At 36.6% G+C, this 24,908-nt stretch overlaps 1 protein-coding gene across 44 annotated transcripts in view; it reads right to left on the reverse strand.

The window, feature by feature from the left end:
* The window catches only part of PTPRD (protein tyrosine phosphatase receptor type D), a 411,363-nt gene that overhangs the window by 17,019 nt on the left and 369,436 nt on the right, over positions 1-24,908 (reverse strand). For all 44 annotated transcript variants that reach the window (XM_040541837.1, XM_040541861.1, XM_040541835.1 and 41 more), the window contains 4 exons: positions 4,677-4,962; positions 3,982-4,160; positions 2,581-2,707; positions 1,508-1,633 (listed from right to left, as the gene is read on the reverse strand). In XM_040541837.1, coding sequence (XP_040397771.1) covers positions 1,508-1,633; positions 2,581-2,707; positions 3,982-4,160; positions 4,677-4,962 — 718 coding nt within the window. The remainder of the gene's footprint in view (positions 1-1,507; positions 1,634-2,580; positions 2,708-3,981; positions 4,161-4,676; positions 4,963-24,908) is intronic.

Raw genomic sequence — 24,908 nt, forward strand, 5'->3', positions numbered from 1 at the left:
CAGCCTGTACTGGTACGTGCGGTTGTTCCTTCCCAGGTGCACGACTCTACACTTGCTCTTATTAAACCTCATTTGGTTTCTTCAAATTAAGCTATTTAACCCTTTCAGACTTTTTATTGGTTTGCTAGATGTAAGTATACAGACTCTTACAACTATCATAGTTTATTATAAACTGCAGAATGAACTTTTTGGACATATGTACACTTTTTGAACACTTTCTTTCAACTGCATCTGTGGCTTTTTGTTATAATTGTTATTCTCTGATCTGAGCTAGGTAAACTATGTCACATAAGACATTTTTCATCTTGAGAGGGAACAGACATTTAATAGACAATCTGCAAAGACTATCAGCACAGTTCTGGTGAAATTAGCTTTGACTGTCTACACTTTTAAGTGTGGTTAAAAAATGATGTTAGGAGCCTGTTCTCCAATTCGGTTAGGCATAAAAAGTTAGAGAAGTTATCATTCATTTGTTCCTTATTAGATTACAAATAGAATGAAAATTAGATTCAAAGGGTATTTACAATTAGTTTTCATAAACACACACTTAAGTCTCACTTGCGAAATTAAAATGTTGGTACGTTGACTTAGATAGTGACAATACAGTCTAGTCAACTATCAGTAGTACTTAATTTTACTGGAAACTGATATTAAAAGCAGCACTCCAGCTAACCACGAGAAAGTCTGATATTTTGGAGGTTGATTGGCAACTCTGAGTAATCATCCGTGTTGTTCCTGGACAGTACAACCTGCTATTTTGCTTGAACAAACAGTATTCTAGAGTGCTTAAAGAAATGAAGGTTGCCCGTAATTTTTTCCTGCCATGCAGAGTGAAGTGCCAGAAATCAAAAGTTTGAGAAATGCCAAATATATATTTGAAGTTTATGTACATTTAATCTTATATTCATGCTCAGTTTCAGACTCTGGAATTCAGATAAAAAACACAGTATGAAAATAAAGATGCTAGGGTCACAGCTGCATGCACCTACTCTGCAGATATACAACACTGCTGAAAATAAGCTATGCCAAAAATCAAATTATAATGTGTAAAGCTTGTCAAGCTTTTCTTAAAAATGCTATTTACTCTGCAGTTTTTAAATCTCACTGTATTAACCTTCACACTCACTCAATGTATTTACAGCTGCAAGTGACAAAAATTCCCCCAAAAACGATCAAAGGGGAAATGAGGAGAAAGGGAAAATGGCCTTCAAATCATCTAATGCATTTCAACACAAACAGCTATTGAGAACATCACAAAGTTGTGCTGCCCAGATGTTAGATCTGAATGAAATTGATTGTTCTTAAACAAAGATGTTATTCATTTAACAACTTAAATAAATACACAGTATATTTAAATAATAACTTAAATTAAACTTCTTTTGTATTGCTTGGAGAAGTACTTCTCTCTCTCTTTTTTTTTGAGAGGGAGAGAGAGAAAGAGAGAGAGAGGAAGAAATTGAAATTGTCTTTTAAACTTATGTGAAAATGTAACGCTGTTGCAACTTACCCTTGCATCTGTAACCTTGAATTCCCTTAAAATATACTGTGGCATGTTGTACTCTGCCATTGGGTCTACCACAAAATACTGATATCTGGCTGAACGCTCTGCAGGCCAATACTGGTGGCATTTTTCCTGCAAAACAGAGAAGCAAAATACATTTCCTGTTATTCAACACCACTACCATAAAATGTTTCTCACTCCTGGAAAGTGCCTTTATTGACAGGAACATGAACAGTTCAACATAAACACTAAGATCCACACCTAGAATAGAAAGACGAACCTTCAATATTGCACTGCATAGAGGTTCTCTCTGGTCGCTGTACCTCTGAACTTGTTTATACGTCTGCTCAGCTCAATTATTTATCAGCGACAAGAGCTATCCCTCGCCTAATTTTCAATACCAAACAGAATTTAAATCTTGAGGACATCTTTAGTTTTATTCCTTCTTCCCTGCTGAAGCAACTCTCAAGACTCTTTTCATCTCTATATTCACTGTCCTGGACCATCTCTATTCCCCAAATATATGATCTGATTCAGATTTTACTCATCACAAATCAGCTTCATCTTGATGTATTCTTGTCCAGATAGGAAACTTATCCATTCTTTACATTACCTAAAGCAGCACCTGAATGAGTTTAATACTGCAAACAAGCTGCTGAAACTTCAAAGTCCATCACAAAGAGCACACAGAAAACATTCAACCATTCAGATCTTAAAAATATTGTACTTTCTTTTTACAAAAATCAGATGCTGCAAAAGAGAAGTTTCCAAATGAGAAATCCCCATTATTCAATAGACAGCAATGTTCTCTCTGCTTTCTTTGGAATATCAACATACAAACTGAGTTGTCAAATTTCAGCGTGCCACACAACAAAATGTTATGTCTAAGTTTACAGACGGCATCACATCTACAGATTACACCTTACACCTGGTGAACATCAATGACACTTATTTCCAATGGAGAGGGAACCTAAATACTCGGTTATCTTTTGATAGCACCATAACAATGAAACATTTTAGAAAGAAAACATAATAATTATAATGAACAATTGGTAAAGGAATAGTATACCAATACTCACTCTGCCCATTTCTCGTAGCTTAGTAAGCATGACCACAATTGTAGAATTATGCTCCCAGAGCATTCTCCAGAAATCTTCAGTGGTTTCTGCCAATGGACCCTGTGTAGCTATGTAAGCTTTTTGTTGTCTGTTGTAAAAATAAATAAATAAATAAATATTTTAATCAAGAAAGTGAATTGATACTCATGTTTCTGTTTATATGTAAACATTATATAGAGGAAAACATATACTATTAATAATAAGCATATTAAAACCTTATTATGGTTGTTTAATCAAACTATGGCTTTATTTTTGGAACTTTGTGAAGGAAATTACTCTGTTAATATTATGATGTATGTCTTTATTGTTATTATTTAAATTTTAATGCAACTGTAATAGATCAATTTTGTGTGCTGTAAAAAGCACTTAAGAAACATTTAGTTGTGCTGCTTCATTTTGTAGAAGTAACTGTCGTACAATCTATTAAGTTTAGGAATGATAGCATCAAGCTGTTTCTTTATTAATGCCTCCTCAACAGTCTGATGCCTCCAACAAAAGTAATGAAGGAAGAAAATTCAGGAATGAAGTACACTGCATTTCCAGGCCTTAATCTCCTGCTAGTGGAAATTACCACCTAGCTATTAAAAGCTTCTGCATCAGGAACTTTATAAAGACAATGACCAGTTATGTTGTTCTTGCCTGGTTCAGTCAACAGAAAAAACTTTGTAGTTAATGCTATAAATGAAAACTGGTTTCAGTTAAGAGCAGAGGCTCATAAAATGCTCTCTGTGGATACAAATACTCAGGTACACCTAAATTGCCTTAGGGAAATAGCACTGCTGCTCCTTTATGACTTTTCTTATGAGCTGCACAAGTCAGTGCTGTTAAGTCTTGTCATGAAGATGGTAGTGGGCTACACAACTATTTATATATATATATATATATGTATGTATATATATATAAATATACACAAATTTATGTATAAAATGATGGGCCTCATCATAACCAGTGCTCCAATATCATAGGTTTTCATCTTGACACAGGGAGTTTATCTCCTGGATGTTATTTCTATTGGTCTTTTTTAGAAACATATCTAGCAGAATAGCTCTGAAGAAATAGATGTTCCAGATCATGAATGTGCCTAAACCCTCATATAAACATACTGAGAGTTCTCAATTATTTAAAAACAGGTAAAACTATAACGTTAAGACTGCATGCCACTTACACAATTTTCCTGTATTGTACGGGTGAAAATCTAAAACCCTTAAAAATATTTAAACAAGTAAACAAAAACCAAACAGGACATGTAGAGATAACAAAAAGTACTAAATTTCAGTAGTAATTTTTGCTATTTTTAGTATTAATACATATGCAATTTTGTAAACTTTTAAAGCAGTCCACATGAGAACACAACATTAGTACCTGTATCCATCAATGAAACTGGCATTAATATAATCAGACCCTTCTACTCCTCGGATTGGCTGCAAGCATACCCTTGTAGACTCATATGGCATAATATTGACAAGGCGATTCTTGAATTTATTACAAGGAAGATTGGCACTGATGAATCTTGAAGTATGAGCCTTAGAGCTAGCAAGACGCTGTTGAAAATAAATAAAATAATTAAGACCAGGTATAATGAAAACTAATGTAATTATCAGATCTGATAATCTCTTCTCATTATCCATTAACAAATCATTTCAATTTCAGATGTTTACGTTCCCATATTCTGTTGCATTAAGATGTTTACTTTCCCATATTCCATTGCATTAACTAAATATTTGTAAAGTTTCTTTTAACACCTTATAAAAATTGAATACCCGGTATATTAACGCATGTGGACAAATTTGATTTTTACACTATTATACTAACACACATTTCAAGCTATTCAAATGATAAAGAAACAGCAGGGTTAAAACACCCTTGTCAAACAATTCTTGTCTGGAGACTAACAGAAGATAATTTTTTGCATTTTACAAAGGACCGTCTTCCAAATTTAAGATTTTAGCTTGATGTTATCTTAGCTTTTGCTTACTGGAAACAACTGGTGGAGGACGTAGCAGCACTAAGTGTTACACAAGTTGATGTTGGTTCCCCACAACATAAAATTCCAGTACCTTAAATTCCAGCTCCATTCCTGTGACATTCTCTCCTGTTTCTATCTGTGTCAGCTTCTGAATATACGCATACAGGTTTCTGGCTGGCACTTCGGTATTTCCACATGTCACTGCTTCCAGCAGTGCATCGTGGATAAAGATGTATTGGTCCTCAGTTTGAACCATGTAATTCCTCTGCGCTCTCATTAGAGTTACGTGGCCATAAATATCTACAGTCTTTTCATGCTTTATTCTCTCTAACATCGCATCTATTACAATGAAACAGCCAGTCCTGCCGACTCCAGCACTAAAAGAAATGAACACAGGAGGAAAAACATGAAGGACTATTTCATGCACTGTGCTTGTTTTTACGGCATTCAAGTTTTAAAATTTCATAACAGTGATTTGAACAGAATATTTGAACAGAACATTTTTCTGCATATGAACACTAGCTTTTATGAAAGAGGTCAGTGCCATGAAATATATGAAGTTCTTTAACTCCTATTACAAGCAATTGAGACTGTAGAATGATTTAGCATAAGGTCCTTGCATCTTGCAATTTCAGGCTCGACTGTGATAGAAATAAAACACATTGGAACATGTTTTAGACATGTATGTTCTTAACAATGAAATTTACTGGAGCTGATGAACACTAAGAATTCAGCCTTTCCTGTAGTATCATTTGCAACTCATTACACATGCTGTTGCTATCCTGTTTACTGATATGAATGTATTGGCAAACAACAATGTTACACCAGATGAGTCTTGCATATTTCTTGTTGTGCTTTGGAGGTAAACTTTCTATCACTCCTCCAACTCTATCAATGGGGCTTCCATTAACACAGTTTGGTCTTCTCTTTCATCAGGTCAGGCAATGACATTGTTCTTTGTGAAGCAGAGAGATGCTTAGCTACGCTAGCTGTAGGCTGGGAAAATTCTCATCTGGCTACTTCAATGTTGGGCTTGCACATCTAGAAACATGTACAAAAGATTTGGACTGTACCTCATATTATTTCAACATTATTTCATATTTCAAAGGACAGATCATAAAAGGACTAAAATATGCTTAATGAAAAAGCTTTACATCACAGCACTGAATTAATGTCCAAGCTGGGTATTTATCTCCAGGCAAAGTTAGTACCTGCTCAGAGATTCTGAGTTAAGTCAGTTTCGGAAGGAGCTGTAAGTGACTTTACACACATCCTGTTGAGAACAAAGAAACTTCTCTGCACAGCAAGTGGTTCCTGGGGAGCATCTCTGAGCTAGAAAGTTGCTTTCCCCACTTTTGTGGGACTTGATGGTAAACGAGAAAGATATGGGCCAGTTACTGTGAGTTTGGCACAGGAATTAACTTTGATCAGGAAATATTCAGCTGGATCCAAAAGAATTAAGCCTGTCTTAGTAACAGGCCTACTTAATAGCAATTTATTTTTATGATATCTGCTGTCAAACCTGTCAGACTGTCAAGGATTTTCAGTCATTCACTCCTTATTTAAATAGATATGTTTACCTATATGTATATGGATAGGTTATCTTTAATAACGTCTGAGGTCGTTATTGAATCAGGACACGAAAAACAGACTTACAGTTCTTACCTTAATGTGACTAATATTAATTATATTTGATCATTCATTACACATTTGACATAACATAACAGGAATTATGTAGAAGAATATGAAAAAAAATATAAAATACACAAGACCAGAAAATATACTGAAGATGTAAATAGGCAATTTAAGTGTTAAATGGAGACAAATTTCCTAAAATCTCTAGAGGAATTATTTTAATGGAGATATCTGGACATCAAATAAACTGAATCAAATCTTTGAACTGATGACAATCTTTTTGCAGCCAAGTACATGATTGAATTCTATGATGTTTTGTTTAAACTTTTTGCATACGTGTAGCTATATAAAATACAAGTGCAAAGTAGAATGTATACCATTTTTATATCCAGGATCACACCAATTCTGTGACAATGAATACTAGTTCCTGGCCTTCTAAATGTTTAATTCTTTTCAGTTAGTGATGTTAAATGTAGAGTGTAGTATACTAAGCAACAGTTCATAAACTCTCTAGACAGTCATATTGTCTAAGTTAAAGATATTTAACACCATAAACTGTTTTTTTTTTTGTTTTTTTTTTTTGGAAAAACAGATAAAAATGATTATACTCCAGCTTCTAGAGGTCAAGATAACAAGGATCTTCTCGCAGTTCCTATAGTTTTAGGAAATGTTAAATATTGTAAGTCTGTCCTGAAATCAATAATTAAGGGTAAACCTTTATTTCTTTCTGGACACTCAAAGAATCTGTGCCAGTCAGTTGGTAAACTAGTTGTATTTACTTATAAAAAAAAAATCAAAGAGAAGGACAGAGAAGATGTTTTAGTCTCATATGAGCTAAGTCTTGTTTCTAAGATTCCTTATTAATATACTGTTAATCATTTATTCTTGCCACCAGTTACTGTCCCCAGAAGCAGACCCCCTTTAAACAGCTGAGGGCTTCTTCTAACAGACCAAACACATCAATCTCAACTTTCTTAGACGCCACTCTGACAAGAATTAATCAATATTCCGAGCTCAATAAAACTTACCAGTCAATGATTTTGATCAATGGGAGTTGGAGAGAAAGAAAATATACCGGCAAGTGAAACAATGATTCTCCTAGCTAAATGACTTCCTTTACCCTGTATAACAAAAGCTCTGCATTCTAGAGAACTTTAGTGACCTTTTAGTTGGTAATAATCATAGGGAAATACTACCCAAACTGTCTCACTATTGTTTTTTGTTTACTTTGGATTGCAAAGAAGCACACATTTGCAGGTTGGATTGGTTTATATAAACTTTTAACCAATCTCTAGAAACTGACTATACAGACTGAATTTGCATTTCAGTGAAACACTCTGCACTTTCATATTTCTTATGAGAGCATTTATTGCACTAATTTTCAATGTAGAAATGGCAGTGAAAACAACATACAATTTTTAAAGATATGCACAGTCACACTTTTTTCTGTAAGTGTAAAAAGAACAGTTTCATAAAACAGTATAGCTGATAGGAAGGACTATTAATATAAATGCTCAACTATCATTACCTATATCATACACCTGTGCATTCAGGTCTTATGATCCAAACAAGTGCTGGCTAAGTGATAAATAAGGTTTGCAGATATTCCCAGTAGTTTAGAATGTTTCTCTTACCTATCACACATTAATAAGTTAAAGTCTAAGCATCATGTTTATAACTGGATATGTCATCTTTCAGATCAAAAATTAAAAGTTTTGCTAGCACCTTGTATTGTGTTTACATGGCAAGGTTTTCATAGCAGGGGGGCTGCAGGGGTGGCCTCTCTGAGAAGAGTCCAGCAGCTTCCCCATGTCAGATAAGGGAAGGGGGTGGGTGGGGATCGTTTTTAGTTTGTGTTTGGTTTCTCACTGCTCTGCCTTGTTCGTAATAGGTAATAAATTACCTTATTTTCCCTATGCTGAGTCTGTTTTGCCTGTGGTGAAAATTGGTGAGTGATTCCCCCTGTCCTTATGTCAACTGTTGAGCCCTTCTCATCTAATTTTCTCCCCCTTTCCCTTTGAGGAGGGGGAGTGAGAGAGTGGTTGTGGTGGAACTCAGCTGCTCAGCTGAGTAAAACCACCGCATACCTACAGACCATGACTACAGAATTTCAATCCAGTTAAAAGCTTACACTTTCATCTGGAATGAACAGCTTTTATTTCTTTTTTTTCTATCTTGTATTGTCATTTATATACTTATTCTTCGCATAGGCAAACTAAGAGAGTAATAGATATTAACATACTGTATCAGAGTAGATATTTGCTAGTTTGCAGATGATGACACCAGACCAAAAAACATTACTGTACACTGATGTCTTTCTGATAAGGATGGAAGACCTGGCATACTACGTTTATTATTTCATTTGGCTCCACCAGGCTCCTGACACACTCCTCCATGAAGTGTTTCAGCAAAATAATTTACTACCTTAAGGTGTTCACGACAGTCTAACTCTGTCAGTTGTAAATGGGACAGATCACCCTCCTCAGATTCCACAAAAAGACTGGAACCAATGATATGAACATTTTATTTTCTTTCCTCCCCCCCAAGTTTTCTAACTCAAACTCCAGTAACTTACAATAGCAAGAAACTTATCTTTATCTTCATTCTAAATCTTATCTAAAGATAAATCTTATCTTTATCTTCTCTTTGTTTTCTGCTACCATTCATACTTCTTAATATGGTACTGTTACACTGCTGGGAAGCCAAGCAGTTCGAATCATTACTGATATGTTACTGGAACATCAATTTGCTAAACTAAATGCTGGGCTCATAGAAAATCAAAACCTGTAACAGACCTATAACAGAAAGCATAAGAAAACAAACAAACAAACAAGTTTGCTTTTCTTTTTAAAGTAACTGATGAGATGGAAAGATCTAAACATTAAAAAGTAAAAGCTAAACTTTCTATGCCATTACAAGTAAACAATGGCAAAATTTTATATTCCGTCTTAATGAAATGTTACATAAAGCTTGAATCTCTTTTGGATGCTAAATGTGTACTTCATCTTTTTCCCTAATACCATGACTGGCACTGAAACCCTCTCCAAAGTCTTCCATATTTTCCTTTTCTTTGTAAAACAGTAAAAGATGTATCCCTGTTTAAAATTGTGACCTTGAAACAGCCATGTATTTTTACAGTCAGCTGCTTAACTTCGTAGCATAAGCAAGGATCTCTCTGTCAGCAAACAACTGCAAACAGCTATACCCTGCAATTCCATAGTGACTGTACAAAGAAAAAGGTTTCCTGTAACTAGACAGGCAACTGACATTCAAGTTTCACCACAATTATCAATGAGTGATGTTAGTTAAAGATTAAGGAATTAAACACTCTATTTATCAAACAGGGGCTTCCTTAGTTGCCTGATCATAATATTAAAAATTACTGGAAATATTTTGTCAACTAACTAATAAAGTTTCCTCACCAATTATATTTTTTGTCCATATTTTCTTTCATGTCATAATGCATTTCACCATACAAATGAAATATAGTAATGAAAAACAATTAAATTCTCTTTCATCCTGAAGGACTATATTGCATATTGTGGTGATGACAGGATTTTATTTGTGCTTTTTTTCCTTCATGATTTCAGCAGCCATTAGCCAACTGATAAACCAGCTTTGTTCTATATACTCTGTTGCACTGGTTGCCAAAGACAAAGGCTGACTTTCTTATGCCTTGGGAAGAAATACAGTGTGACAAGATTGCCAACAAATTGAGGCAGCTGGAATTAAAATATATATATATATTATTTTTTTTTTTTTTTGTGAGATTCCAAAGCATATGAAGAAGAAGGAGGTTCTCCCTGCATGCAGAACATCATAATACAGAATATACAGGCCCAATCCTAAACAGGATTGAAGCAATCCACTGAAGTCTGTTATTAACAGACTTTTGTTATATCTTACTGAATTGTACATCCAGATCTACATTCTGCTTGAAAAAAAAAAATCTATTTATTTTCTGCAAATGATGATAATTCAGCTGATGAGACTAATTTCACAAATTAACTCCACAGTTCTCTACAGTTGTTATGATTTTCTTGCCCTGTTTACATCTTTTGGTGTTACTGTAGGAATTTTTTACAAAAATAATTACAGTTAGTGGTAGACATTGTTATGTTTACAAGCTGAAAACCTAAGCAATCTATTAAACAGGCATTCCAACTAGGAAATTGTTATTGCTTGAAATGTTATCATTTAAAATATTACAACATTTGTTTTCAATTTCTAAATACAGGACTGGCTCAGTCTCTTGAGCTGAAACATGCTTAATGTCCTGTGATGCAATACATCTGCAGTTCACAAGAGGAAAAAATAAGAGGCATAGAGGGGCCATTCCACATTACAGTCACTGTATGGATGTGTTAAAGGTTGGATTTTGTGATTAATTTGTAGCTGTTTAAATGATGACCCATTACTGATACTTCAGTGATTTGGCAAAGGAAGGCAATGTAATTGCCAGTATTCATAGGCTATTTAATTGGAAGCAAAGATAGTAAAATATGGACCAAAAATCATTTAGGACATTTTTGACTCATGTCAGTGGGAAAAAAAAAGAATGAATATTACAGTTTCATATTGAATGAAGCTTGCATTTATTGACTGAAAGTACATAAAATTGGTTGTGATATGGGAAACGTTTAGAAATGCCTGGATTTTTTTTTTTTTTGAGGAACTTCACATGATTAATTAGGTTCCAATCCCACATAAATTCTGTAGTAGTTCTGATAAGGGCAATATTTAGATTATTTTCCCCCTTGTCCTGTTAGGAAATTAGGACACAGTTTAAAACCAGCCTTCTGTACAGGAAGCAGCAAAAAAAGCTTATGAAACCATTAAACATCCATTTGAGGGGATAAATCTGGCTGCAAAAACATAAAGGCTTTCTGCGAAGAGGTACATTTAAATTTCTTTTACAAAGAGATACTGGTCAGTAAGAATTCTCATACTGGCTTATGAAAGACCTTTGAAAATTGCTCTGCAAGTGCACAATAACTTTGTTTTCCCTTCCCTTCCCTTCCCTTCCCTTCCCTTCCCTTCCCTTCCCTTCCCTTCCCTTCCCTTCCCTTCCCTTCCCTTCCCTTCCCTTCCCTTCCCTTCCCTTCCCTTCCCTTCCCTTCCCTTCCCTTCCCTTCCCTTCCCTTCCCTTCCCTTCCCTTCCCTTCCCTTCCCTTCCCTTCCCTTCCCTTCCCTTCCCTTCCCTTCCCTTCCCTTCCCTTCCCTTCCCTTCCCTTCCCTTCCCTTCCCTTCCTCTATAGTTACAATATAATACTAGCAATCAAGTAATGTATACAACACGTTTCTAGGCACAATGCTTCACCAAACAAGATGACTTTAGCCATTATGTTTTCTTCACCTCTATACTATACATGGAGGGGACCATATTTGTTACTGAAGGCACATAAGGCTTCTTAAAATGAACAGGGGAGGAAAGAAAAAATCAGAAAATGGGAAGATTCCAGTACAAGTACATAAAGCTCAGTTTAGAGATCACCAGAGTTTTCTTAGGTAGCTGGCAAAAGGATAGGAGGCCCACAAATCAAAAGCCAGCTTTAGACCTTCCTACCTTTACTAAGCTCTATGAAGATTTTCCTTTTGGTTTCTATGTTTTCAGAATTCTACCAAAAGTTCTTTTAATATAACTGCCCCAGATTTGAGCATAACTTTTATTTATTTATTTATTTTGTGGTATGTGACAGCAGAGTGTAATAATGTTCAGGAAGTGAATCCGTTCTTCATCTAATCCTGAGTTCAGCTCTGGAGAGATCAAGGACAAGAAGCAGTTTTATCAGATTGTTAACAAACTCTTGAGTATTAAATCACACAGAATCAAAGCTCATAGATTTTGATTTTTTAAATGCACATGCTAAAGGTGTTTATAAACAAAGTCTTATACTGTATAAAATAATAATAATTAAAAAACAAACAAACAACAACAACAAAATAAAACACTTTAATATATAATTTTAAAAGCTGAGTTTTCCAGACAAGGTAAAAATGTAGCATTAGGAATGTTCAACTGAACAAAAATGAGTTTTAAGAACTGCTTCTAGCAGGGACATTCCTTTCCAGCAGTTCAAACCCTCTCATGTAACTTCATATCCAGGTCTGTCATGAACCAGAACTCTACAGAAATGCAGAAGGCTTCCTACATAGCTCCAAAGAAATATGAAAGTTCTGGAAGTGCATAATATAAAGAGCAATTCCACAGACTAAAAGCCGACTAGTGTTAGAAATAATTTATGAATTAGCACTGGAGGAAGATGTACCATGTTGCAAAAGATACTGCTAAAAAGTAGTTTATTAAAGTAATGGTGGAAAGGAAAATGTCTAAGATCACAGATATTACAGCCACTATGTACTGTCTGAGCACAATTTTTCAGCCATTTACCTTAAGTTACATTTTTGCAATGCAATTAGCTTTAGGAGGTTTCTGTATCACAAATGGGAGGGATTTATATTTATTGTCTCACTCATTCATTCACTCACAACTCTGTTAATCTACTGTTTACTGAAGGTTTCTAGAAATTCTGCCATGAGTACAATCCTGAAGCCATTTTGCATGTCAAGGGGCTGTCCTTGCACTGCCTCCACGATGGGCAGTGTGATGCACCTCAGAATGGATAGAGAGCTCATAAGGGTGAAGAAAACGCATCAAAGAGGATGATACAGTATGAAGGGGAGGGTAATCAAACTATATCAACTCAGCCTGGAGCAGAGATGACTTGGGAGAAAGGAAAATAAGGCAGCAACTATATAAAATTGTGTATTATGTGGAGGATGCAAATAGAAAATGACTGTTCATTTTTTGATCGTAACACAAGAAGTAGGATCATGAAATGAAATGATGAAACAGAATTTAAAACAAACAGGAGGTACTTTCTATAAAGTACATAATTAAATTATGAAACTCATTGTTGCAGAATACTATGGACAACAAAAATAAATTCTTGAAGAGAATGATCCAGTAAGGTTCATTAAACAACCAGTTACACATGAAACTTCTCCAGAAATCCTTATATTAGACTTTTCTTTAATTAGGATAAGCACTCTAAAAACGTTATTCAAGATATGTCCTAGGAAAGATTATACTCACTCTCTAAATTTGGTCTCACGGTCCCACAAACTAAAAGAAAGAACAAGCTTTCCCTGCACTCCCCTGTCTGCTAACCAGACCATCTAGACCTTTTCCTTTCAATCAATATTTTAGCCTTCGGGTACCTGACACTCTTAGTGGCTATGCCATTGAAGAGATACAGCACTATTTCTGATCCTTGCTTTTTCTTTCTTAAAAGCAACAGAACATCACAAAGTACTTCTACTTGCTTCTTCACCTACTACTCTTGCCTGCTTCTTTTCTGAAATTATGAATTGCTGGTGAAAAAAGATCTCTTATTGTTTTGTTCACAAGATGGAACACAGCAGAAATTACACAATATAACAACTGAAAAGTTCATTGAGCCTATTTCATACCACTTCTCTTTCTTATCTCCTTTTCCCTTCAGACTGATTGTTGATTTTACACAGCAATACATGAATACAGGCCTTAATTCTACTTTCCACAGAGGATTTTTATACATACACCTTACTATAAATCACAGTATCACCTGATTTCTTCAATTACTCAGAAATATAAAGAAATGAAATTAGAATAAACATTATTTCTTCGTACTGTTTTATCTATGCACAGGGATTTATAGTGATTTTTTTTTTATTTCAAAATTAATCCAGTTCTCAGATATCCTTCTATTTTTCCTACTGCTCTAAATACAGTCTCATATATTCAGTGCATTGCACTCTGTATTTAGCTTCAAAGAGTAACTATCCTAAAAATATCCCCTCTGTGAAATTTGGTGAGTTTCAGCACATATTTTATGTTCATTGTACCGTACAATGCATTCACAAAGCATTCCTGTCACTATGAATTCCACTAAGGAATGAAAGATCTAAGATCTACTGAAATAGAATCTAGTGTAATAGAATTTTTAAGAATATATTTTGAGGTTAATTTTAAAAGCACATCTGTGACTGGTTACCTTCAACAAATCTATGCATTAACAGCTGTAGTAAATACAGAAAAGTATGCTTATAGGTAATTTATGAGAGGAAGTACACTGTGCTCGAATCGTTGATAAATAAAAGTGACGTTTACAGCACAACAAAGAAGTCAATGAGCAGAAATTATGCTGCTTGCTGCTAACAGCTACTTCCCTGATTTCTTTGCATTTTAACCTGTTTTGCATTCTTGGGGTGGAATGTTTTGAAGAGTCATTCTGTAGTTCTGCATATTTCTGTGTTTAGATTACACTTTCACGTGGACTTTGCTGGCAGGGACATGCTGACCCCACTCTTCCACGCCATGTGAAGAAGAGCTATCACCCTATTTATGTGGGAAATCGAAAGGTGAACTGATGCTATCTGAAACAGAATTGAAAAAAAAAAAAAAAAAAAAAGATGGGATCTGCAGTGCTGGTTAACAGGACAACCTTGAAAGCACTTGCTGAACATTCAGGTGCTTCATAGTTTCAGAGTCCTTCTTGGCCCCTTATATCTAGATGTTCATATACTTTATGTTATCAACAACGGTTTATTTTTCTTAGTACTTTCTAGCCTCAGGATTCCTGTATTTCAAGCCACAACACTACCTTTTGCCATTTGTCATGCTTGTTTTTCAGACTGAAAGAAGAGCAGTGAAGAGGTCTCATACACTCTTCCAGACACAGTACTTCACCTGGTAAGCACACAGCAAAAAAGGAAGACAAAGACATAACACCATGTGTCCAAAGTCTGTGTTGGCTATATTTTCAATATCAATCAGTTCAAAGCTCTAAATCAATTGGGCTCTACCTACCTATAAATTTTCATTAATTATTTTATTTTTCTCCTTTGAAAACTTGGAAAGAATCAGAAATCAGTCTTAAAGCTTGAAATCAATTGGACTATAGTAGCAAACCTGCTGTTTCAGATCTTCATCTCAAAACAACACTTCGTTTTCCAAAGAGAACTGATATGTCTAAGAGGATACATTCAGAGGATGAGAAAAACATAATCATGCAATATTAGATTTGGTTTAAACTGAGATGGTTGTAATACTGTAATGATGTAGTGAGATTTTACATAGCAGAAAATAGAGAAGAAAATACTATGAATCTTCTTTGACGAGCTCATATCAAGACTCTTCCAGGCCTCTGTTTTATTAGACTGAATGCTGAAAAGAATAAAAATCTTTTCTGATATCTCTGTCAACACTTCACTGAAAGATGAATAGTTTGGTTACTGGTTCTACTTCCGATTTTTTTTTTTTTACTTCCATTGCCTTTACATCGGCACAAATTCTGCACAGTGCAGTAGAAAATCGTATTTTATTTTTTTTTTTGCGGGGGGGTGGAGGGGATATTGAACTTCATGAGCACGTACCGTGGAAAAGATATAATGATTATTTATTTATTTATTTATTTTTCTCTATCACAAAATAGCTTTAAAATGAGCTTAGATAGCAATAGCATTATGATAACTTTTAAACAATTATGATTTAATTTTAAAATTCAGTTGACAAAAATAAATAAATAAATAAAAATAGAAACAGCAACCAAGTACCACAATTCAGAATTCACTTGGAAGAGCAGACCTTGAGAAAACCTGATAACAAGTGATGAGACTCTGAACTAAGTATATGCAAGTATGAAAAATGAAGAAAGATAAATATTCAGGACTGAATACTGATTGGAAAGCTTCCACTGAAAGATAACAGGATGATTTTCAAAGCTGCATTTTATTTCTAGAGACACAGGGAGATGATTTAAAGAGGCTTTCATGCTGATTACTTTAGATCAAAATACAGTCTGTTCAAAGTTAGCCAAGCATGCCAAGTAGCCAAGTTGATGCAATGTGTTCCAGTATACTATGTGTCCATGGATATTCTGGAATATACTGTAGGTACAGCTGGGAAATCTCAGAGACACCCCTTTCCAAAATTCAGCTATTGGATTACAAAAATATTTTCACATTTCCTGCAGATGGCTGGATTCTTTTCTTCCCTCGTAATTTTAATTCAGAATTCATTATGGGCAGCTGCTGGCTCTGATAGAACCTAATTGCTCTTTTACTAGACTCAGCTGCAAGCAGTCAGATTTGCTTTTCCTTTGTGGAGTATATTATATACAAACATGGGCGGGGAGAAAAATAACCAATTAACTAAATACATATGGATAAAATGACTCACTAAGAGGGCTGATCAAATAATGTATCAAACTACAGCCTAGGTCAAAGGAAATTACAGGCCTTGGAGGACATGATAATATATATATGGAAATAATTATCAGCACCAACATATTCGTAATTTGAGATAAACTATGGAAAAGACACTGCTTGTGTTCAAAAAATCTTTCACAAATTATTACTTTTTCGTAAGGGGCAGGTTATTTCACTGAGTGAAAAGTCATCAGTCTCCAGGAGAACTGCTCAACCATTTCTTGGCTGAATTCAGATCAGGTCCACTGGACAGCTTTGTGAGAAAACCTGGCATAATTCTGGACTTATTTTTGCTGCCTTACATCTTATTAAAACATAAAGACTGAGGAATATCTACTGTTACTAAAACTATGCAAAAAGGGTATGACACAAGTGAAAGAGGAGAGATGGGCTGCAAAAAAATGACAAGGGATGTGAGGATTCTTCTGCCCTCTCATTTGACTATGACTGAAACAGGTTAAGATTGCTTACTATCCTAGTTTGCTGCAAAGGATAAACCTAAGGAAAAGTTGTAGATGTGTAAAACGTGAAATGGCATTAACATTTTTTTTCTTTTACCAATAATGTTTAGTTAAATGAAGAGATAAGTGTTTAAATAGAAGTAAATAGGTATCTTCTAACTTGATGTGTGAAAACCACCTAGAACATAATACTTAGACAAGGAAAAAAAAAGTAAAAAGACAGTTTGGTTTTGTTCTTTAAAATGTGCATACAATCATGAATATCAGAAATAAAATATCTACAAGTTTGTCTAGGTAGCTAAAGGAATAAAGGCAGAAAAGAATAGAAATTGTCATGAAGTAGTGCTAAGCTAGTCACTAGATGCTTTCTGCTAGGAAGAAATCTTACTGAAATATTGTCCATACTGGAGTCCTGAAATTTCTGCCATTTGTCATCCGAGACAGGATGCTGGTCTAGACAGATCACTGATCCTATCTGGTAATGGCATTTACTATGATCCTTTACAGATTTCTGACTTCTACCAGAAACAAAATCTTTCCTTGTGCGCTTATAGTGGCTTTGTTTTTATGATTTCAAAAGCTAATCCATCCCTGAGTCACAGCTCTGGTGACTATAAACCCCTGAACCACAGGCTATGTGCCAGACAAAGATGGCTTTATACACATAGGACTGATTTAATCAAAAAGACCACAAGTAGGTATTTTCTGATATTTGAACCTGGATGAAGAAGTACTGCTATTTGTTATTTGTATGCTTTTGGATTTTAATAGTGGTTCCAGTGATACTTTTCTTTCTGCTTATAAACAGCTGAAGCACGTAATAGAACAGCTTCAGTTTAACTTTTAGGAAAGGCTGGTTTCCTGGACAGAACTGTTTTTTAACTTAAAACTTGAAAATACATGAGTATCAGTTTACTGGTGTTTGTCACCTTGTGGAGGACTTTTTGGTAATGCCTAGGAAGCAGCACACTATATTCCTACTCAAAGAAAAAAATATCAAGATACCCTAGCCAATCTTTAAGGACCCTGCACACTGCCATACTAACAACTATATGGTAATCCTTGTCATGCTCATCATTCCATGTTTTTCACATGTTAGCACTTAAATCTAAGAAAACAAATCAGAGACCTAAGTTTATAAGACCCAGACTATTCTTAACTTGAAGAGTGATCAGTTAGGGGAGATAACTGACATCTTTGCAGTCAAGATGATCCCAGCTAGTGACTGTCACATTTGAAACAGAGCTAAATTCCATCTCTCACTGGATTCATCAGAATACAGACTGTGACTCTGCTCTTTTTCTGTATAAATGCAAGAGAGTAACACAGTACAGGTGAAAACTCCTCTATGATCTTCATAAAACAGACTGGTTTTCAAACTTGAAGATTTTGGAATTTAAACTATCACAACATGGAAAGGTTTTAAGGTGAGAATATGAAAGCAAGTCCCAACTCCTTTATCTCTGTTTTGCCACTCATACAGGTGATAATCAAATAGTTACTTGCTATACCAATGATGCCTCATCAGTGTGCTGATGGTTCATTTTTGCTAGCTAGCATTTATCAACCCTTTTTCCAGACTCCTTCCTATTTTCTAGTAGATTCTGCAATTTCAAGTACAACTATAATGAAGACAGAACACCCATTCAAAATTTTCTACACTAAACATGTATGTGATTCCTAACAGCACTGGACAGAGAGTGATTACTATCATTTCCAGTTCTTTAAGAAGACGTTAGATTCCTACAGTATCAAACTCTGTAAGCCTTGGGATATTTTGTGTAAGACAGAAATGAAATCTGAAAAATGAAATTCTCAACGTACTGCATAGTTGGAATAACTGAAACTATGAATACAAATGGAATACAATGAAAAACAGGGAACTTAGAGATTGTTGCATTTTTATTTCACAAGGAACTAAATATCTTAAGCATGGTCACTAGCTATATTCTTATACGAAAGGAATCTAAGAAGAACCTTACCCTAACCTCTCTGATTTTTATTTGTGAATAAATATTTGTGAGTTTGTACAGTCCAACTCATAGCAGCATCCCAGTAGCTGATAGATAAGGAATGGAGGTAAAGCACGGGAAGTTTAGAATATTTGTGATACTGAAACACTTGTCACAGTAAAATACATTTGTTATGTTTTCCTCTTCAGAGTTTTCAACTGTGCAGGGAAGACAGGTAAGATTCTGAGTTGCTCTCAGGGTAGGGAGAGGAAAGGGATGAGGAAGCTTTTAATGTTTTTGAATCTCCTTTGAGAGATTTCTGAATATATAGTGGGGAGATTTTTCTCCCCACTGTTAAAAAGCACAGACAGTCATCTGCAGCCTACTCACTATCAGGATTAGAAAATGAGCACTCATGAGGGATGTGGCAAAAACAATAAAAACAATATGCAGGTTCAAAAGATGTGGAGATAAAGTAACAAGTAAAAAAAAAAATCCACTAGAAAATCATTGCCTTAGATCTCTCTCTGATGCTGAAACATTGAACAAAAAAAATAAGTAAAAATACTACTTTAAAAAATACAACATCACATTGCATATTGTTATTTTTTGAAAATTAACTTTTTTTTTTTTTTTTTTTTTTACTGTGCTGACTGTGTTAATACACTCAGACTTAGACATGGAGTTATATAAAACAGTCACATTTTTCCGTACAATCCAGGTTTCTGTGTTTGCAATAGCATCATTAACAGCAAATAACAAAACTTCACAAAGTGTCTTAAAGATAGGCCCTTTGGTGCTGATATTATGCATATCCAAACATGGGATTGCACTTGCATGTTAAACTATTCTGTAGTGTTACTGAATCAACTACTAAAGTTTCTGTGATGTTTTGAAAACATAGAGGCATAAAGCTCCGAACACCCTCTGGTGCTATTTTATTGTGATCTGATTAGCACCTGTTTGCCTGCACTTATCCAACTTCAAACAAAAACGTGTGCTTTCCCCATTATCATTAAACCACAAATTACAGCATCTCCAATGCAGACTCTATGGCTTAAGACTGCATTTTTTCATTAAAGAAACACTTTTTTTTCTAGATCAGCTTTGCAAATTATGGCAAGTCATGCCAAGACACCAGTTGCACTGTGATATTATTAAGCTACTATGTAAAGGCCTGATAGGATACAGGCTTAAAATAGAATAAACTGTAAAAGAAAAAGCATCTGCCTGTACAAAGTATTTCTACCACCACAAAAAAAATCTCAGACAACTTGCTCTTAATAGGCCAGTCAAGATCTGTATATGCATTATGGAAAGTATCTACAGACAGGATGAGATTGCTGAATTTCTTATGCCTTATTATTTCTTCTTGGGGCAAGCCTTAGCTTTGATTTACCTGCTTTCTTCTGCCATTTTCACTTTTCAAGTCGCACACTGAAAATAATGATGCTGCTGTCTTTGGGAGAATGTGACTCACAAAAGGATCATGGAACATGGCAGTTTATAATGAATATATTTCTAAATATAACTTTGCTACACTAGCTTTCCTGGTGGATATAGGTAGAAAGCATAGAGTTTTCCTGGAAGAAGAATGCATTGAAAATCAGTGAAACTACCTAAAAAGGTAGTCCTACCATAATATCTGATTATATATATAAACAAACCCACATTTAGATTAGACCTTGATATTGTCTATTTGGTGTTTCTTCATAATCCTTTCAGCAATGACATATGTATTCTCCTTAAAAAATAAAAAATAAAAAAAAATGTAGCTTTAACTATACTTCAGTTGCCTTTTCAGCTTAAAAATCTCCTCACTTTTCTGCACAGGTAAGAGCCTTGACTGCTAGAATATTTATATGACATTTCTCAATATGCTTTTGACTTGTGTATTAGATACAAATTCAGTACTACGCAGGCAACCAAATAGTTAATTATCCAAGACTAGGTGTACAAATGACATGCAAAGATGTCTCTTATATGGACATTAATAACAAATTATTTATGTTATCATACATTCAGATCATACAATTCTCTATTTTAATTTGCTCTCACTGCACAAATTTCTTATGAAGGCTTCAGCCTGCATTTGTTAGACAGTTGTTAGACCTCCACTTATCAGAACGTCTTGTCAAGTCAAATAATTTTGAATGGTAATTGTTATATTGTACTCACAGTTAATTTCACCACTTCAGACTATGCATTTTTTTCTGGTCACTGTTATGTAAATAGAATTTATTAAAATCTTTACAGAGTGGGTTCTTCAGGTGTCACTGCTTTCACCTCAGGCTTTCTCCCTAATAAGCACACTGTACATTATTAAATTCTTCATACACTCAGCAAGCATTTCCCAGGAACAGGATATTACATTAGCTTATCACCTACTAAGGTTTTGATACAAAGTTCTCTGGGGCCACACTCATGAAGCAGTGATGTGAAGCAGCAGTGACCACTACCCTTATTCCCTATAGAATGTATAGCCACCTCCCCAAATCATCAAACAAATGGGAAAAATCTTTTAATGTAAAGTGGACTGAAAGGCAACTGTAGGTCAATCTTAAGGCAGATTTGGAGCATGTAATAAGGGAAAACTTGGGCTAAACCTTTCACTTACAATACCTACATATAAATACAGAATAAATGTAGGGTTACTTAACAATGATCAAAATGCAGATACCCGAGTCTTTTATTTATTCCCTAATCAGAAGGGCTCCTGTTACTTTTATTGGATGTCAGAAGCCCTGAGCTAAACTCACAGAAATTTTATAGACGGATAACTCCTCCCACTGCTTATTTGCCCACTAGCTTTTATTTGCAACATTTCTGTGCTAATAGAAACATATTTCATATTGAAGCAGTTCAGCAATATGATAAAACATAGTGAACTGTGTTTGAGGAAACAGAGTAAGTGATGGATAGACATATAATATGTCTATAGAAGAGTCTATAGAATAAAGGGCCATCTACAGCCAGCAGCAGAGAAAGAAAGAAAAATCTGAAAGTAGATTTGTTGTGGTTTAGCCCGGCTGGCAGTCAAACACCACACAGCCGTTCGCTCACCCTCCCCCCTCCCTCTCCGGGATGGGGGAGAGAAACGGGAAAGTGAAGCCTGTGAGTTGAGATAAAGACAGTTTATTAAGACAGGGAAAAGAATAACAACAATAATAATAATAATAATAGTATTAATAGTAATAATGTGTACGAAATAAGTGATGCACAATGCAATTGCTCACCACCCGTTGACCGATGCCCAGCCTATCCCCGAGCAGCCGGCCACCTTTCTCGTTCAGCAATATCTAAGGCCAGCTGAACGGCTTTCACTTCTGCAAACTGACTCGATTCACCTTCTCCCTCAGCAGCTTCTGCAACTCGTCGTGTAGGACTCCATACAGCAGCTTTCCATCTCCGATGCTTTCCCACAATACGACAGGACCCATCAGTGAACAGGGCATATTTCTTCTCATTTTCTGGTAGCTTGTTGTACAGTGGGGCTTCTTCAGCATGGACTACCTCCTCCTCTGACGATATCCCAAAGTACTTGCCTTCTGGCCAGTCCATAATCACTTCCAGGATTCCTGGGCGACTGGGGTTTCCTATTCGAGCCCGCTGAGTAATCAGTGCAACCCACTTGCTCCATGTAGCATCAGTTGCATGATGTGTAGAGGGGACCCTTCCTCTGAACATCCAACCCAGTACCGGCAGTCGGGGTGCCAGGAGGAGCTGCGCTTCAGTACCGACCACTTCCGAAGCAGATCGAACTCCCTCATATGCTGCCAATATCTCCTTTTCGGTTGGAGTATAGCGGGCCTCAGATCCTCTGTATCCCCGACTCCAAAACCCCAGGGGTCGACCTCGAGTTTCCCCAGGTTCTTTCTGCCAGAGGCTCCAGGTGGGGCCATTCTCCCCGGCTGCGGTGTAGAGCACATTCTTTACATCTGGTCCTGTTCGGACTGGCCCAAGGGCTACTGCATGAACTATTTCTTGTTTAATTTGTTCAAAGGCTTGTCGTTGCTCAGGGCCCCATTCAAAAGCATTCTTCTTACGAGTTACTTGGTAGAGCGGGTTTACAATCAGACTGTAATTTGGAATATGCATTCTCCAAAACCCCACGACACCTAGGAAAGTTTGTGTTTCCTTCTTGCTAGTTGGTGGAGACATAGCTGTTATTTTGTTGATCACATCCATTGGAATTTGACGACGTCCATCTTGCCATTTTATTCCTAAAAACTGGATCTCTCGTGCAGGTCCTTTAACTTTATTTTGTTTTATGGCAAAACCGGCCTTCAGAAGGATTTGGACTATTTTCTTCCCTTTCTTGAAAACTTCCTCTGCAGTGTCACCCCACACAATGATGTCATCGATGTACTGCAGGTGTTCAGGAGCCTCCCCCTGCTCCAGCGCAGACTGGATCAGACCATGGCAAATGGTAGGGCTATGTTTCCACCCCTGGGGCAGCCGATTCCAAGTATATTGGACTCCCCTCCAAGTGAAAGCAAACTGTGGCCTGCACTCTGCTGCTAGAGGGATGGAGAAAAATGCATTAGCAATATCAATTGTGGCATACCACTTGGCTGCCTTTGATTCCAGTTCTAGCATGTCCGGCACTGCAGCACTCAGTGGTGGCGTGACTTCGTTCAGGCCACGATAGTCCACTGTTAGTCTCCACTCACCATTAGACTTTCGCACTGGCCATATGGGACTATTAAAAGGTGAATGGGTCTTGCTGATCACTCCTTGGCTCTCCAGTTGACGAATTAGCTCGTGGATGGGAATCAGGGAGTCTCGGTTGGTGCGATATTGCCGCCGGTGCACAGTTGTGGTAGCGATTGGCACTTGCTGTTCTTCAACCCTCAGCAACCCCACAACAGAAGGGTCCTCTGAGAGACCGGGCAAGGTAGACAACTGTTTAATGTCCTCTGTCTCTAAGGCAGCTATGCCAAAAGCCCAGCGGAACCCTTTTGGGTCCTTGAAATATCCTCTTCTAAGATAGTCTATGCCAAGGATGCACGGAGCATCCGGGCCAGTCACAATACGGTGCTTTTGCCACTCATTTCCGGTTAGACTCACTTCAGCTTCCAATACAGTTAACTGCTGGGATCCCCCTGTCACGCCATAAATACAGATGGGCTCTGGCCCTTTACAGCTTGATGGCATTAGAGTACATTGTGCACCGGTGTCTACTAGAGCCTTATACTTCTGTGCGTCAGACGTGCCAGGCCATCGAATCCACACAGTCCAATAAACTCGGTTGTCCCTTTCCTCCCCCTGGCTGGAGGCAGGGCCCCTCTAGTCCTGGTCAGAATCTTCATTTCTGTGTTTAAAAGACTGCCTGCTAGAAGTTGGAGCAAACTTTTCAGAGAACCCCTTTCTCCCGATTGTTTTCTTTTGCAACTCACGTACCCGTGCCTCTAGGGTCTCAGTAGATTTTCCATCCCATTTTCTCATGTCCTCTCCATGGTCACGTAGGTAAAACCACAGGGTGGTGCGGGGTGCGTACCCACCATATTGTCTTCTTTGCATGGATGCACGTTTACCCTTAATAGCTGAGACGCTGGTTTGTACAGGTGGGGAAGAAAATACACTCTCTTTAAGTTGGTGGACCTCTTCAAAAAGTTTCTCCAAAGTATTCTCTTTTAGTTGGTGGCCACTGGTTTGTTCAGGTGGGGGGGAAGATAAATTCTCTTTAAGTTGGTGGAACTCTTCAGAGAGGTTCTCCACAGCCGAGACGCAGGCCTGTAGGGAAGAGGAGAGATTTCCTTCGTACTCCCGGAGTTGTTTAGCCATGTCACCCACTGTGGGATCTTCACCGTTTTTCCAGGTTATTATTGCCAATGTGCTGGCCCATGTTGATGGTGCATTCCGTACAAACTTCCGCCATATGGGTCGAGTACACTGGACTTCATCTGGATCTGTGGATGTTTGTGCATCGTTTAAGTCCTTATAAATTACTTCCCGTACGGCTAATTCCCTCAGGTACTGAATTCCCTTCTCCATGGTGGTCCACTTGACTGGTACACATAC

The sequence above is a fragment of the Cygnus olor genome, chromosome Z (genome assembly GCF_009769625.2).
Source record: "Cygnus olor isolate bCygOlo1 chromosome Z, bCygOlo1.pri.v2, whole genome shotgun sequence".
Lineage (NCBI taxonomy): Eukaryota > Metazoa > Chordata > Aves > Anseriformes > Anatidae > Cygnus > Cygnus olor.